Source organism: Hyaena hyaena, unplaced genomic scaffold (assembly GCF_003009895.1).
Source record: "Hyaena hyaena isolate Hyena2069 unplaced genomic scaffold, ASM300989v1 scaffold_29, whole genome shotgun sequence".
In the NCBI taxonomy this organism is placed as follows: domain Eukaryota; kingdom Metazoa; phylum Chordata; class Mammalia; order Carnivora; family Hyaenidae; genus Hyaena; species Hyaena hyaena.
This window is the reverse complement of record NW_024080661.1, coordinates 2,630,295-2,642,686: the sequence shown is the minus strand read 5'-3', so window position 1 is coordinate 2,642,686 and position 12,392 is coordinate 2,630,295. Positions and strand designations below refer to the sequence as shown.

Genomic DNA, 12,392 nt, shown 5'->3' with positions numbered 1-12,392 from the left:
CATAGGCTGTAAACTAGAATTATAAAGAGAGAACTTTCTTGAGATTGCAAAACAAGTAGTGATTTAAATTGGAATAGAATCCAGCAAAGTCTAGGTTCTCTCTGTTTTTAAGTCTCTTAGTTTTCAGAGAAGGAAAGAACATTGGCCTTGTTACATTATATTATGTATAGGTTAACCCTTTGTTACATTATATCATGTATAGGTTGACCCTTTGTGTGATTTATTCTATTCCATTTGGAAATATAAAGAGAAAGAGGCATTCAGAATAAAGGTTGTAATTAATGGAAGATAAATGCGTGTTTATATAGCTGTGTTCTCATCTTAAATGTGATGGAGAAGTTTCTCTCTGGTGGCAAGAGGTCTTCCCACTCTCTGATAATAGTTTAAATTCTAGTTAGTTAGTTGAGTGAAAAATTTCCCAGCCAGGTAAGTTGGCTCCTATTTATCTTTTTCTCGCATGTTAATAGATAGTAACCGTGTCATATTTGGGAGGTTTGGGGTGAATAGCAGAAGAAATCTACAAAGACCTTTATAAAGATGTCCCAAGTATGACCTGATTTTTGTCCTTTTTTTCCCTCAGGGGGAGACCAAGCTGAAAGTTTCCTTGGACAAGACAGCTCTGATGATAATCATAGTGGGACTCATGGCCCTTCTCTTACATCAGATGCACCTTTTTTGCCTGATTATCAAGATGAGGGTGAGTGTCATCTTCCTGGATTTTGGGTTGACTGCACTTTGTTACTTTTTGTCTTGGTGTTTTTGCCTTTTGTCATTTTGAACCAAGCCGACTTCAGTGGGTTTTCTGTATTGGTAATCTCTAGTTGGCAAAGAACAACTATTTGCTTAGTTGTGGTGCTGGTCCTCCTAGGTAGTTCAGTACTTCTGAAGCTAATGTATTTAGGGAAACACTAATTCCATGCTGGAGCAGGACATGGTTATTGATCTTTTTATAAGAACTGTAGCTCAAAAGCTAAGAGGGCATTTTAAGATTGCCCAGTTCACTGTCTTTCAGGTTTCTTAGTTTCACAGCACTGCATGAGAATTAGAGCCTTTCATCTGGTGATTATTGGATTATTGATTTATTGTGGATTATTTGAAACCCTTGAACTCATAATATTATAATAAGATACCATTTTTACCCATGCTTCTCACCTATCCCTCTCTGACCATATTGGTGTTATTCAAAGGGAAGCAGAAGCCACAAAAACCACAATGTAAATCTTTCTGGAGCATTAATTTTCCTTGAAGATTTGGGAATGGGAGGAGTTAAATAATTCAACTGTTATAAACATCACTTTTATATTAAAAATACGTTGGTATGTAATAGAGTGGGATGCAAAATATGCATTAATTTTTTAAATACTTGAATATAAAAATTTTGTCTTGGTAACTGCTAGTTTCTGGCTTGGACTCAGATATCCCAAGGGTGAGGGTTCACCATGCCTCTTCTGGCACCTGGCCACTTGAACAGACGGTTTGATCATCATCACTGATGCACACGGTTATCTTACCAAATTCTCTCTTGTGCCTTTTCAGTGGGGGGAAAAAGTAGAGATGCTGCTAAAATGAATATTAAATTGGAAGCATATTATTCACTTAGGGATTGGGAGTAAAGTTGGAAAACTATTCCTTATTTCTCTTTATTAGCCTGTAATCTTTTAATTTATTTTTGTCAAGTTTTCCTATGACTGTGGCATTTTCCAAGAGTTTATAAGCCCTAATTCCTTTCTCTTTTTAACTTATCCATTAATCCTTTTTTTTCCTGAAGTTTTTATTTAAATTCCAGTTAGTTAACATAGAGTGTGATATTAGTGAACTCACCCATTAATTCTTATTTCATGTAGCCTTTTTGACAATTCATATTGTCTCCCTTTCATTGAATTAATAACCTCCACATCAGAACTATGGATTCAATCACACAGAAACATTTTATTTTGCTCAAGATTTGTATACTAACGCAGTTAGTAATACCCAAGTTTTAGAAATTGGGGCTTACAGTTTAGAATCTGTATATTGATTCAAGCATTACACAAAAAACATTGTTTGGACTGAAAGCTTAATAATTACACTGGTAGCTTATTAATAATTTTAGAAAATTAACAGTGCAAAACATAAAAAACCAACCTTTCATTTGTTTTTGATTAATCTAATGCTTGACAGAATTAGAACCATAGCACCTCATTAAGCTATAGGTCACTTATTTGGTACTTCCAACTTTTCCAAATATAGCTGAGAACACAGTAAGTTATCCAGAAAGACCTCTAAGTGGAAATAGATGTTCCTGAGTGCTGTGTTAACACTTACATACCATATTCTTGGAAAAACCCCTGAAGCGCTCACTGGGGATGCCTCTTCTTACAAATCTCCTTTTTTTTTAAGTTTATTCATTTATTATTTCAGAGAGAGTGATAGAGAGAACGTGAGCATACACACACAAGAAGGGGAGGGGCAGACACAGAATCTAAAGCAGGCTACAGACTCTGAGCTGTCAGCACAGAGCCCAATGCGGGGCTCGAACGCGAGAACCATGAGATCATGTCCTGAGCCAAAGTCAGATGCTTAACCGACTGAGTCACCCAGACGCCCCTCCTGTTCTTACAAATTTCTTTTTTTTTAATATTTAATGTTTATTTATTTTTGAGAAAGAGAGAGAGAGAACTGCAAGGGAGGTGCAGAGAGAGAGAGATGTAGAATCTGAAGCAGGCTCCAGGCTTTGAGCTGTCAGCACAAAGCCCAATATGGGGCTTGAACTCATGGACCATGAGATCATGACCTGAGCCAAAGTTAGGCACTTAACCGACTGAGCCACCCAGGTGCCCCTCTTCTTACAAATTTCTAACCATTACCATATTTTGATTTCTCAACCCACAGTAGGATGAAACATCAAATTAGAAGAAGGGGCACTTTAGAGGCATCAATTAAATAATATTGAGGCGAGAAACAAGAAAACAACTAAAAATTTATATAGAAAACAAAATTTGTAAAGAAATAAAATTTATATAGGAACTCAAAAACACTGGGACTGTATCATATTGTAGAAATAAATGGCCCAAACTAAGAGCTCACTACCTTAATAAAGTAAAACTTTTTTAGCTAGAATTTATTATGCTCTTACCGTGTGCCTTGCATCTGTGTTCTAAGTACTTTGCATATATCGTCATTTAATCCTGTGAAGAGCCCTAAAAGGTAGATATTAGGATTATCCTCATTTCACAGAGAAGGAAACAGAGACCCAGGGACGTTAACTTTTCTAAGATCACACAGCTAGTAAGCAGTAGTGCCAGGATTTGTACCTATGCAGCCTAGTTCTAGAACCTCTGCTCTTAACCACTCTACTGCCATCTTTACCACTCTCATTTGTGTTATCAAAGAAGATTGATTAATGTATCAGACATTTTGGTTAAGACTATACATATACACAAAGTTTGATTCAAAGTATTTTCATTAAAAATAGTTGAAATTAAAAAAAATGGTGTTGAAAAAGGTAAACCTAGTATCTGGAAAATTCCAAGATGGAAACTTTGCTCCATAATGGTTCCCCATAAGAGAGGAGCTAACTATATTAGGAATATTAAATTCTTACTTAATAGATTTTAATTTTTAGTTTTGGGCCTGAAAGTTAAGAGAATTCTCAGGGAGAAAAAAAAGTTAAGAGAATTCTCAAAGGGACAAAGTCAGTGATAGAGGTAGGAATAGATTGTTTATGTGTTAGAAATTTGATTGTAGGATGTTGAAATAATGTTTATTTTTAAATATTTTTTAAATTTCACGTTTTAAACATTTTAATTTAAATTCCAGTTAGCTAACATACAGCGTAATAGTAGTTTCAGGTGCACAGTATAGGGATTCAATACTCCTGTGCAACACCCAGTGGTCGTCATAAGTACACTCCTTAATTCCCTTCATCTATTTCACCCACTCACCCTCCCCTCCCCTCTCCTCCCCTCCCCTCCCCTCCAGTAACTGTCAGTTTGCTCTCCTTAGGTAAGAGTCTGTTTCATGGTTTGCCTCCCTCTTTTCTTTTTTTTTTTTCCTTGTCATCTGCAATGATAGGGATGGAGCTAGAGAGTATTACGCTAAGCAAAATAAGTTAGTTGGAGAAAGACAAATACTATATGATTTCACTCATATGGGAAATTTAAGAAACAAAACAAAAGCAAAGGGAGAAAAAAGAGGGAGAGATAATGTTTTAATGTGGGTTTCTGCAAAGCACTGAAACCAGTACAGTGCCTGAGTGCCTGATGCATAGTGCACAATAAACGTTTGTTTCTTTCCCCTAAAAAGTAAATATACATACATTTCCTGTGAAACTAAGGAGAAGGTTATAAAGATGTTAAAATTTTCAGTAAATGCTATATCCTACATATAACTAGATTTTACCATTATTGAGAACAGTTACATTTGATATGCTTCTTATTCATTATTTTAAATACTTATTTAGAGGCTACAAGGTACTACCAAGGTATTGTGCTAAGCAGTCAGTGAAACATGCAGTAAAAAATCAGACACAATCCCTGTCCTGTGGAGTTTACCATCTCATTGGGAAACACACTATTAATAAGTAGACAAATGAACAAATACAAAGTCAGTGTCTTCACTTGCTGGTGAGAGAGCTAAAGTGATCCTTTAGGAAGAAAAGATGTTCTTCAACCTTTTTTGTTTTGTCAGTTGGTTTAGACTTTTGGAATTTTATCTTTATTAGAAAATGAAAGGTCACTGTTAAAATATTTCAGCTTTGCTGCATCCCTCCTCCAACCAGAGCAGTGTCCTAAATGTACAATTATAAAAGGACACATGGTCTGACCCATCCACCCATAACGTCAGTGTGAGAAGCAATAACTATGGTGCGTGTCGTGTTTGGATCATGGTTTTGTGAAGACTACAAAGAGCTCTAGAAGCATATAGAAACCTGGCCAGGTGCACAGGGGAAAAAAAAAAAAGAAGAAGAAGAAAAAGAAAACCAAGGTTACAGGCTAAGCCATGCATAAAAATGAGAGCATGTTGCTACCTAATCACAATTTCTTTTCCTTTGCAAATGCCCTCAATCTGAGAAGAGCCTATACCCTGTGGAGAGACTCCCACAAATAGTTCCACCGTGGGAATGAAAACTTGCTAACAAGTCATAACATTTAGATTCCTAAGCCTAAGGAGGCATAGTTTCTACCATATTGAAATTTACTATGAAACACTGGATACAATTACTGTACAAAAGTCAGCCAGCTATGAAGCTCAAGATCTAATTGTTTTCACTGTCCAGGACATATAATGGATTTTAATGTGTCGATAAACTTATTTCATTAGTCTACATTTTTAAAAGGTAGTTGTACATACATTTTTTTACAGATCCATTGGGGAAAGTACTCTATATACAGGGTATAGTGACTCCTTCTGGAAGAAAAAGAAAAAATAAAATTATTTTCTAAGAGAAGAAACCTAAAGTCTGTAACAGTGTATTATTATATACTATCACATTCTAATTAAGGAAAAAGGAATGAATGAATATTGGACAAATAAATCGGGGAAGAAGTAGAAAAGAATGTTTTTAGAGTTTATTCTTACATCAGGTTGTTGAAAGTTAGAGAAAGTTCTTATTCTCCAGTGAAATGAAAAATAGAATCATAGGGGTGCCTGAGTGGCATAGTCAGTTAAGCATCTGACTTTAGCTCATGTCATGATCTCACGGTTCTAGGGTTCAAGCCCTGTGTCGGCTCTGTGCTGACAGCTAGCTCAGAGCCTGGAGTCTGTTTCAGATTCTGTATCTCCCCCTTTCTCTGACCCTACCCTGCTCATGCTCTCTCTCTCTCTCTCTCTCTCAGAAATAAATAAAAGATTAAAAAATTAAAAAAAATAGAATCAGAATAGCTAAATAGCTATAAACATTTTTGGAGAAGAGTAATCATGAATATGTGAAAAGCTGTTTTTGATCAATTTGTTATATGCTATTTAATTTAAAAGAAATTGCAGACCCATTTAACAGTGGCCATTTTCAATTCCAGGCCCTTTCTGAAAGGTACATTTAAAAGCATATAGAACATTTTGAAAATAAGGAGAATCTGTCTTTCACCAGCTTTATTTTTAACACTTTTCTTGTTTTTACATTTGTTTTCATTTTAGTTTTGAATTAGAAGTCAGTTTTTGGATTTGACATTATGAATAACAGTAGACTAGCTTTTGTTGATCCTTAGCGTGTTTCATTTCTATAGTAATAGGAAGAGAATACTATTTTAATATCTGCCCTAATGGCAGGAAGAATATATTTTCAATAAAACTATATTGGTATCACCAAATAAAAGTAGACTTAATTTATTGATTAGATTTTTTTGGCTGGAATTCACGTGTGTCTTAAATTTCGTAGTATTGGGGCACCTGGGTGGCTCAGTTGGTTAAGCGTCCAACTTCGGCTCAGGTCATGATCTCACGGTTCATGGGTTCAAGCCCTGCGTCGGGCTCTGTGCTGACAGCTAGCTCAGAGCCTGGAGCCTGCTTCAGATTCTGTATCTCCCCCTCTCTCTGACCCTCCCCTGCTCACAATGCCTCTCTCTTTCTCTCAGAAATAAATAAAACATTAAAAAAAGTTAAATTGCATTGTACCAAAGTTAGAATCATGCCTTCTGGGGGCTGGAAAGGGTGATGGTAGCAGGAGCCATTTACTGAGCACCGCGCTATACTAAGTGCTTTTTGTGGATTATCTTGTTTAATTCTCAAGCCAACATAGAGAAGAAGATCCTGTTATCCCCATTTTACAGGTAAAAAAAGTTGAGGTTTAGAGAAATTAAGTGCCTTGGCCAAGAATGAAATATCCAATCCACTGGTGGAGGGTGGAGGGAGGGTTTCATTAGATTACGAGAGTGCTGCTTTGTGACGAGTTCTGGTTAGCTGGAGATTTTTCCTCTGAAACACCCATTCTTATGGGTTTTACATATCATTCCCTTTATTGCTTTTATTCCACCGAATATAGCATTCGTTTAAAAAATAAATGTATTCAAAGCTAAAACCTATCCTCATACCACTTCAACTGCATCCTTCAAAATTTGATATGTGCTGCTTTCATAATTCATAATTCCATTCTCAGAATTTTGTAATTCCTTTGATTATATCCTTTTAAACCTATGTGTTTAGAAGTGTGCATGTGTGTGTATGTGTGTGTGTGTGTATTTTTCCAGTTTTTATTTTAGTTTGTTTTTAGTTTCCAGAGATTTTTAAACATACTTTTCTATTTTGACTGTTAATTTTTATTACATTATAGTCTAAGAGCATAGTCCATATTATTTAGATTCTTTGGACTTTGTTGGGATTTCTCTTGTGGCCTGGTAATGATTAATTTATGCTTATGTGTTGTGTGGCTCCCACAGTATTTATTTAACACACTCGTACTATTTTTATACTTATAAATAGTATTCTTCAAATCTCTTATATCCTGGCTTTTCTTTTATCTGCTGAAAGTTTTGCATTAAAATCTCCAATTACAGTTGTAGATTTGTTCATTTTTCTGTGTTTTGCTTTGTATTTTCAAGGTCATGTTATTAGATACTTATAAAGCCCTGTAATTTGTTTTAAGAGGTTTCCTCTTATTGAACTGAAATCCTATCTCTAGAACTTCCATTTATTAAGCTAGTCTACTCCTAGCACCCCTGATAGACTTTCCACTCAAGGAGTATAAAAAAAAATGTTCACAAGCCAGTTTGAGACCCCTGTTGCTCTGAGTCATGTATAAAGCCTGATTTTGGCATTAAATTATGTTGTGTCACAGAATAAATAAACTGCACATCTTACAGTGTTTACTGAGGTATGTGAATTAACGACACAGTGGTTAGCAGTAAGTGACCTTACTGATCAGGTAAATCTTAGGCCAAATCCTGCTGATAACTTTGGAAGAAAATGTGCATATTTTAGGGCTGCTCTACTTGAAATGTTAGAAACCTACTGCAGGCTCCATCATTGGTACCCTAGTAGGTGGAGAGAGTTAATGGCCTAAATACAGCAAGCTGTTTGCTTCCTTCTCACTGATAGGGTCAAGCCTACTATTTTAGTGTGTGTGTGTGTGTGTGTGTGTGTGTGTGTAGTTACATAAACTATATGAAAATATTTAGAGTTTTTAGTTCCTTTTTACTCGACGATGTGAAGATAATGTGTGTGAGTCAAAATAGTCTCTGTCCATAATCAATATGTAAATAAATATACATGTATACATACATGCATTCAAACAAGTATTTATCTCATTTTCCTTTTATTCTTTAGACAATTGCTTTCATCTTTGTTGCTCACAGGTACATTTTTCTTTAGTGAAGCCACATGACTCCTGTCAACCCTGATGGAGTTTATGTGTGTTTGTTTATGGTGTGCATTGTGGAACAATGGAAAACTCCCTTCCATGCCTGTGTTTTTGGAGCCAAAGACAAATCCTACTGTAAAACATATACTTTCATAAGCATAGTATTTCTGAACAAGTTTCTGTTGGCTTCAGGTGAGTCCGTCAGATCAGATCATTGGGAGAAATTAAGGACTCAGTGTTGAGTTAACTGTGATAAGGGTAAGTAAGCTGTCACTCAGGATCACAGTGGCCTCCTTCATGAAGACAAATGTCTTATTAGATCGAAGACATCATGTCGTTTATATAGTCTGGTATAAATCACAGATGAAGATGACAAACTGGGTTTCAAAGTTGACAGTAATTTATGTAACTTAAACAAACGATTACCAAGGATTATACATGTTTTGTGAAGAATAAAAAAACAATAACAATTATCTGTCTATGAACTACCCATTTTTCATTCTTCAGCCTGGCATGTTGGGCTGTGGGTGCATGTTTAAAGTCTAACCTTCTGTCCAGTACCCAGTAAAGCAGTCTTTCATGTGTTGATGGCTGGATATCTTCTATAATGCTTTTTTCACTCTAACATGCTCTATAGATTTAACCCAAATTTTTATATAGAATAATGGCATTTTAAAGCTGGAAGAAGCTTCGTAATCACCTAATCTAATCTCTGTTTTACCAAAGAGGAAACTAAATTTTAAAGAGGCTAAATTCCTATATCCCATGTCTAGCAAGACAGAGCCAGGAGGGAAACCAAGACCACCACCCTGGGAGTGGCCTTTCCAGACCCACCCTACACACTGTCCCTCACCTGCATGGTCTCAACATGTTTTTTAGTACAGACCTTAACAGCTTTGGAGGAGGCCTGATCATGGCTCTTAAGCTATTTCTTGTAAGTTCTTCAGACACACATGCTTCTCTGGTCTTGTGTGTTCTTATTCTCTTCTCAGATGATTTGGGAGTATTATATTTTTTAAAGAATTCCAATGGGTTCCATAAATGCTAGCAATTATAACTATGAGTAGCATACTATCAGCCTCTGAATTGATTTGACATAGAACTAATTAGTTATCTTTTTTTGGCCTTTTCGTCCATGTTATAGATTTTAATATACTGCCAATGAAGAGTTAGCTATTGAATACCTATATTGAATGTCCTTTCATTCAGTCATGAGTTTAGAGGCTGTGTGGAGGATACAAAGAGGAATAGGATATGATTCCTTTCCTTAGTGAGTAAATAATCTAGTTGATGAGAAAAGATTAGACTCCCCCACAACAAAGTATACAGTACATAATCAAGTGGTGATTATCAGGGACAGAATTTGCAGGGGGAAAAAAAAACAATTGGTTGGACTTGCAGTGGTTTGGAAGAAAGTCAAGATAATATTTGGCCTGTGCTGTGGCCAAAGTGTTTTTAGAAGTCAGTTCCAGACTGGGAGTGTGCACAAAAGTCCATTCTCTGAAAGGTCAAACTTTTATTGAGCTTCCACTATAATTAGTAGTGAGATAACAGTGGCCATTTTTAAGTGCAAATAGTGGATTTTTAAGCAAGTGACTTAGCAAATGAGATTAAGCCTTTTCATACTGCCTTGAATATTCTTTGTTTCTCTCCAAATTCTAAAAAGAGTCAACAACTTTAATTGTAATATAAAAGTTCTAGTATATGATTATTAAAGATGTTTGTGTGGTCATTACAGCGGTGGTAACATGATATGCAATGTTTTAGTTGCTAATGTGACATATTTATCTGATATATAAATCAATCAGAAGTGGGGAGGGCTTATATATCTATGTGTACTGTTTATTAGAAAATCTCATATACCATGCTTAATTACCTTGTTCTTAGAATCTATAAATGCATTATAATTAAACATAGCACCTGTCTCCCAGATGAGCACTGAATCACCTGAGAGCTAGCTAACTCACCTCGGGCAATCAGGTCTAAAGTTCAGGAATTCTATATTCTCAGGTGTGATATAGATACATGTACATAGTTTATGTAAATATACATTTATATCTATACTCTCTCCCTGTCTATTTATATATATTTTTTCAACTCTTCATGCTTTGGTGATCTTTGTTTTTCTGCTGTCCATACATTCTCTGGCCTATCATAGAACTCTGATTTTTCAAGTTGAAGTAAATGTTAGTAATGCTGTTTAAAGCAATGTGGAAGCAACTATTAATCTAGAACATTATGTTCTACTAGGGAAAGATTGTTGAATTCACAAACTATATTGTGCTTATGCTCTAGACTGCCTTTCTGACTTTGAGTGACAGCCTTTTTTTCTGTTGGGCCCTGAGGAGCCTAAACCCAGATACACTTAGTCTAATAGGAAAGAAGGATTATACAGAGTAGTTGCTCTGGCTTGTAAAATTGGATTTATAGGGGAATTGTTCCTTCATGGGAAGTTTTCACTCATAGAAGCCTTTATCCAATTTACAGATCCATTTCTATAAAATGTTAGGGTATAGCTTATACAGCACAATATATTTTAATGGGGTGCTCTGAAAGATAAACATTGTTGCTGTGTTTAATTTTATAATTAAGTTATTTCATAGTAATACTCAGATTTTTTTTAAATCAACAAAACATAGGGTTAACTGGGATCATGAGCTCTTCTCTCTACAAATGATCATTATCATCATTGAAAGACATTTATGAATGTTCAAGAACACAGTTGGGCCTAGAGATTGTCACAGCTTAGGGGAAAAAAATCACTTGAGTTATCTAATCTAGCCCTTCTAATGAATTCACATCATTCTTACTAATATCTCATTTAATTAATTATCAAATATAGCGATTATGCTTTGTATCCTTCCCTTGTAGGACATCTTGCCCGCCCAACTATTATTACTAATTTATTCTTCATGTCTAACCTAAACTTTTCCTTCCTTAGTTTCAGGCCATTGCTCTTTTCTATACCATCTTCTGAGACTGAATAATTCCCCTAATTCATTTATATTGTTACCTTTAGAAGGTATTTAAAGACTGTGAACGTTTATCCCGAGTCTTCACTTCTCCAAACTACATAAATTTCAGTTCTCTTAATCCTTACCTCACTCTGCCCCTATCATACTCTCTAGACTTTGAGTATTTTATCACATCCTTGATATTTTCCATTCCAAGGGGATCACCTAACCAAGAGAGCTGCCTTTTGGAGAAGGAAGTGCTTAAGCATAAAATCTCATGTAAACCACTAGAAGATGCCTAAGTGTTTATTTGATGTTGTTGCTGATCATCTGGTGGGCACGCCAGTGTAGTGCTTGCTTTGGCATATGTTGGGATATATGTGTATTTTAATGCCTTAATGTATTATGGCCTGTTGTAATTGAATGTCTATAAAGTAGCAGTTAAGAGGGTTTTACAGACCTTAGAAGAGATCAGAATTCTCTAGCCCCCTCTTGTGGTAAAAGAAAATACTACTTTCGGGCTTTCCTAGATTATTTTGTTTTAGCTGCTGAGTAAGGCTAAAATGCTTAAGTTCTCAACATGTAAGCATAGGTCATGAATAAAAAATTGAAAAATTATACACACATGTGTATATCCATATATATGTACACAAGTACATGTACACTCGGATCTGAGAAATTCCTGGTCTTTTATTTTATTAATGCCCTAAAACCTAAAAGATATTACTTTCTTACAACCATCATTTCAGTATATTCTTATTACATAAGTTAGGATGAGGACAAATAAAATAAAACTATCATCTTGAAGGTTTTATGTTCCTAAATAGATAAATAAAGGAATTTTGGATATGAGTTTTAAACCAAATTTATAGGTACTATTTTCTTTGCCATTACAAATGTATGTGGTTAGCATTTCTGACAGATTTATACAGATATCCTAAATCCCCTATAATATATTAATTTGACCAGTTTTTTAAATTTATAACTGTAGCATTCCTTCTATGGTAGATACATTCCAGATATTCATAAAGGCCTAGTAAGTAGCATATAGCTGAAGGGAAGACTGAACTGGCATGCAAATATCTTGCTTATGGAAAAAACTTCTACAGGTAACACAAAATTATGTTTATTATTCTAAAACACCGCTAAAAGTAACACCTATGTCT

The 12,392-nt window shown here is 35.3% G+C and overlaps 1 protein-coding gene across 1 annotated transcript in view; it reads left to right on the top strand.

The window, feature by feature from the left end:
- The window catches only part of SKAP1 (src kinase associated phosphoprotein 1), a 280,793-nt gene that overhangs the window by 77,479 nt on the left and 190,922 nt on the right, over positions 1 to 12,392 (top strand). Inside the window, exon 4 of the mRNA XM_039227907.1 lies at positions 581 to 697. Within this exon, the coding sequence (XP_039083838.1) occupies positions 581 to 697 (117 nt within the window). The remainder of the gene's footprint in view (positions 1 to 580; positions 698 to 12,392) is intronic.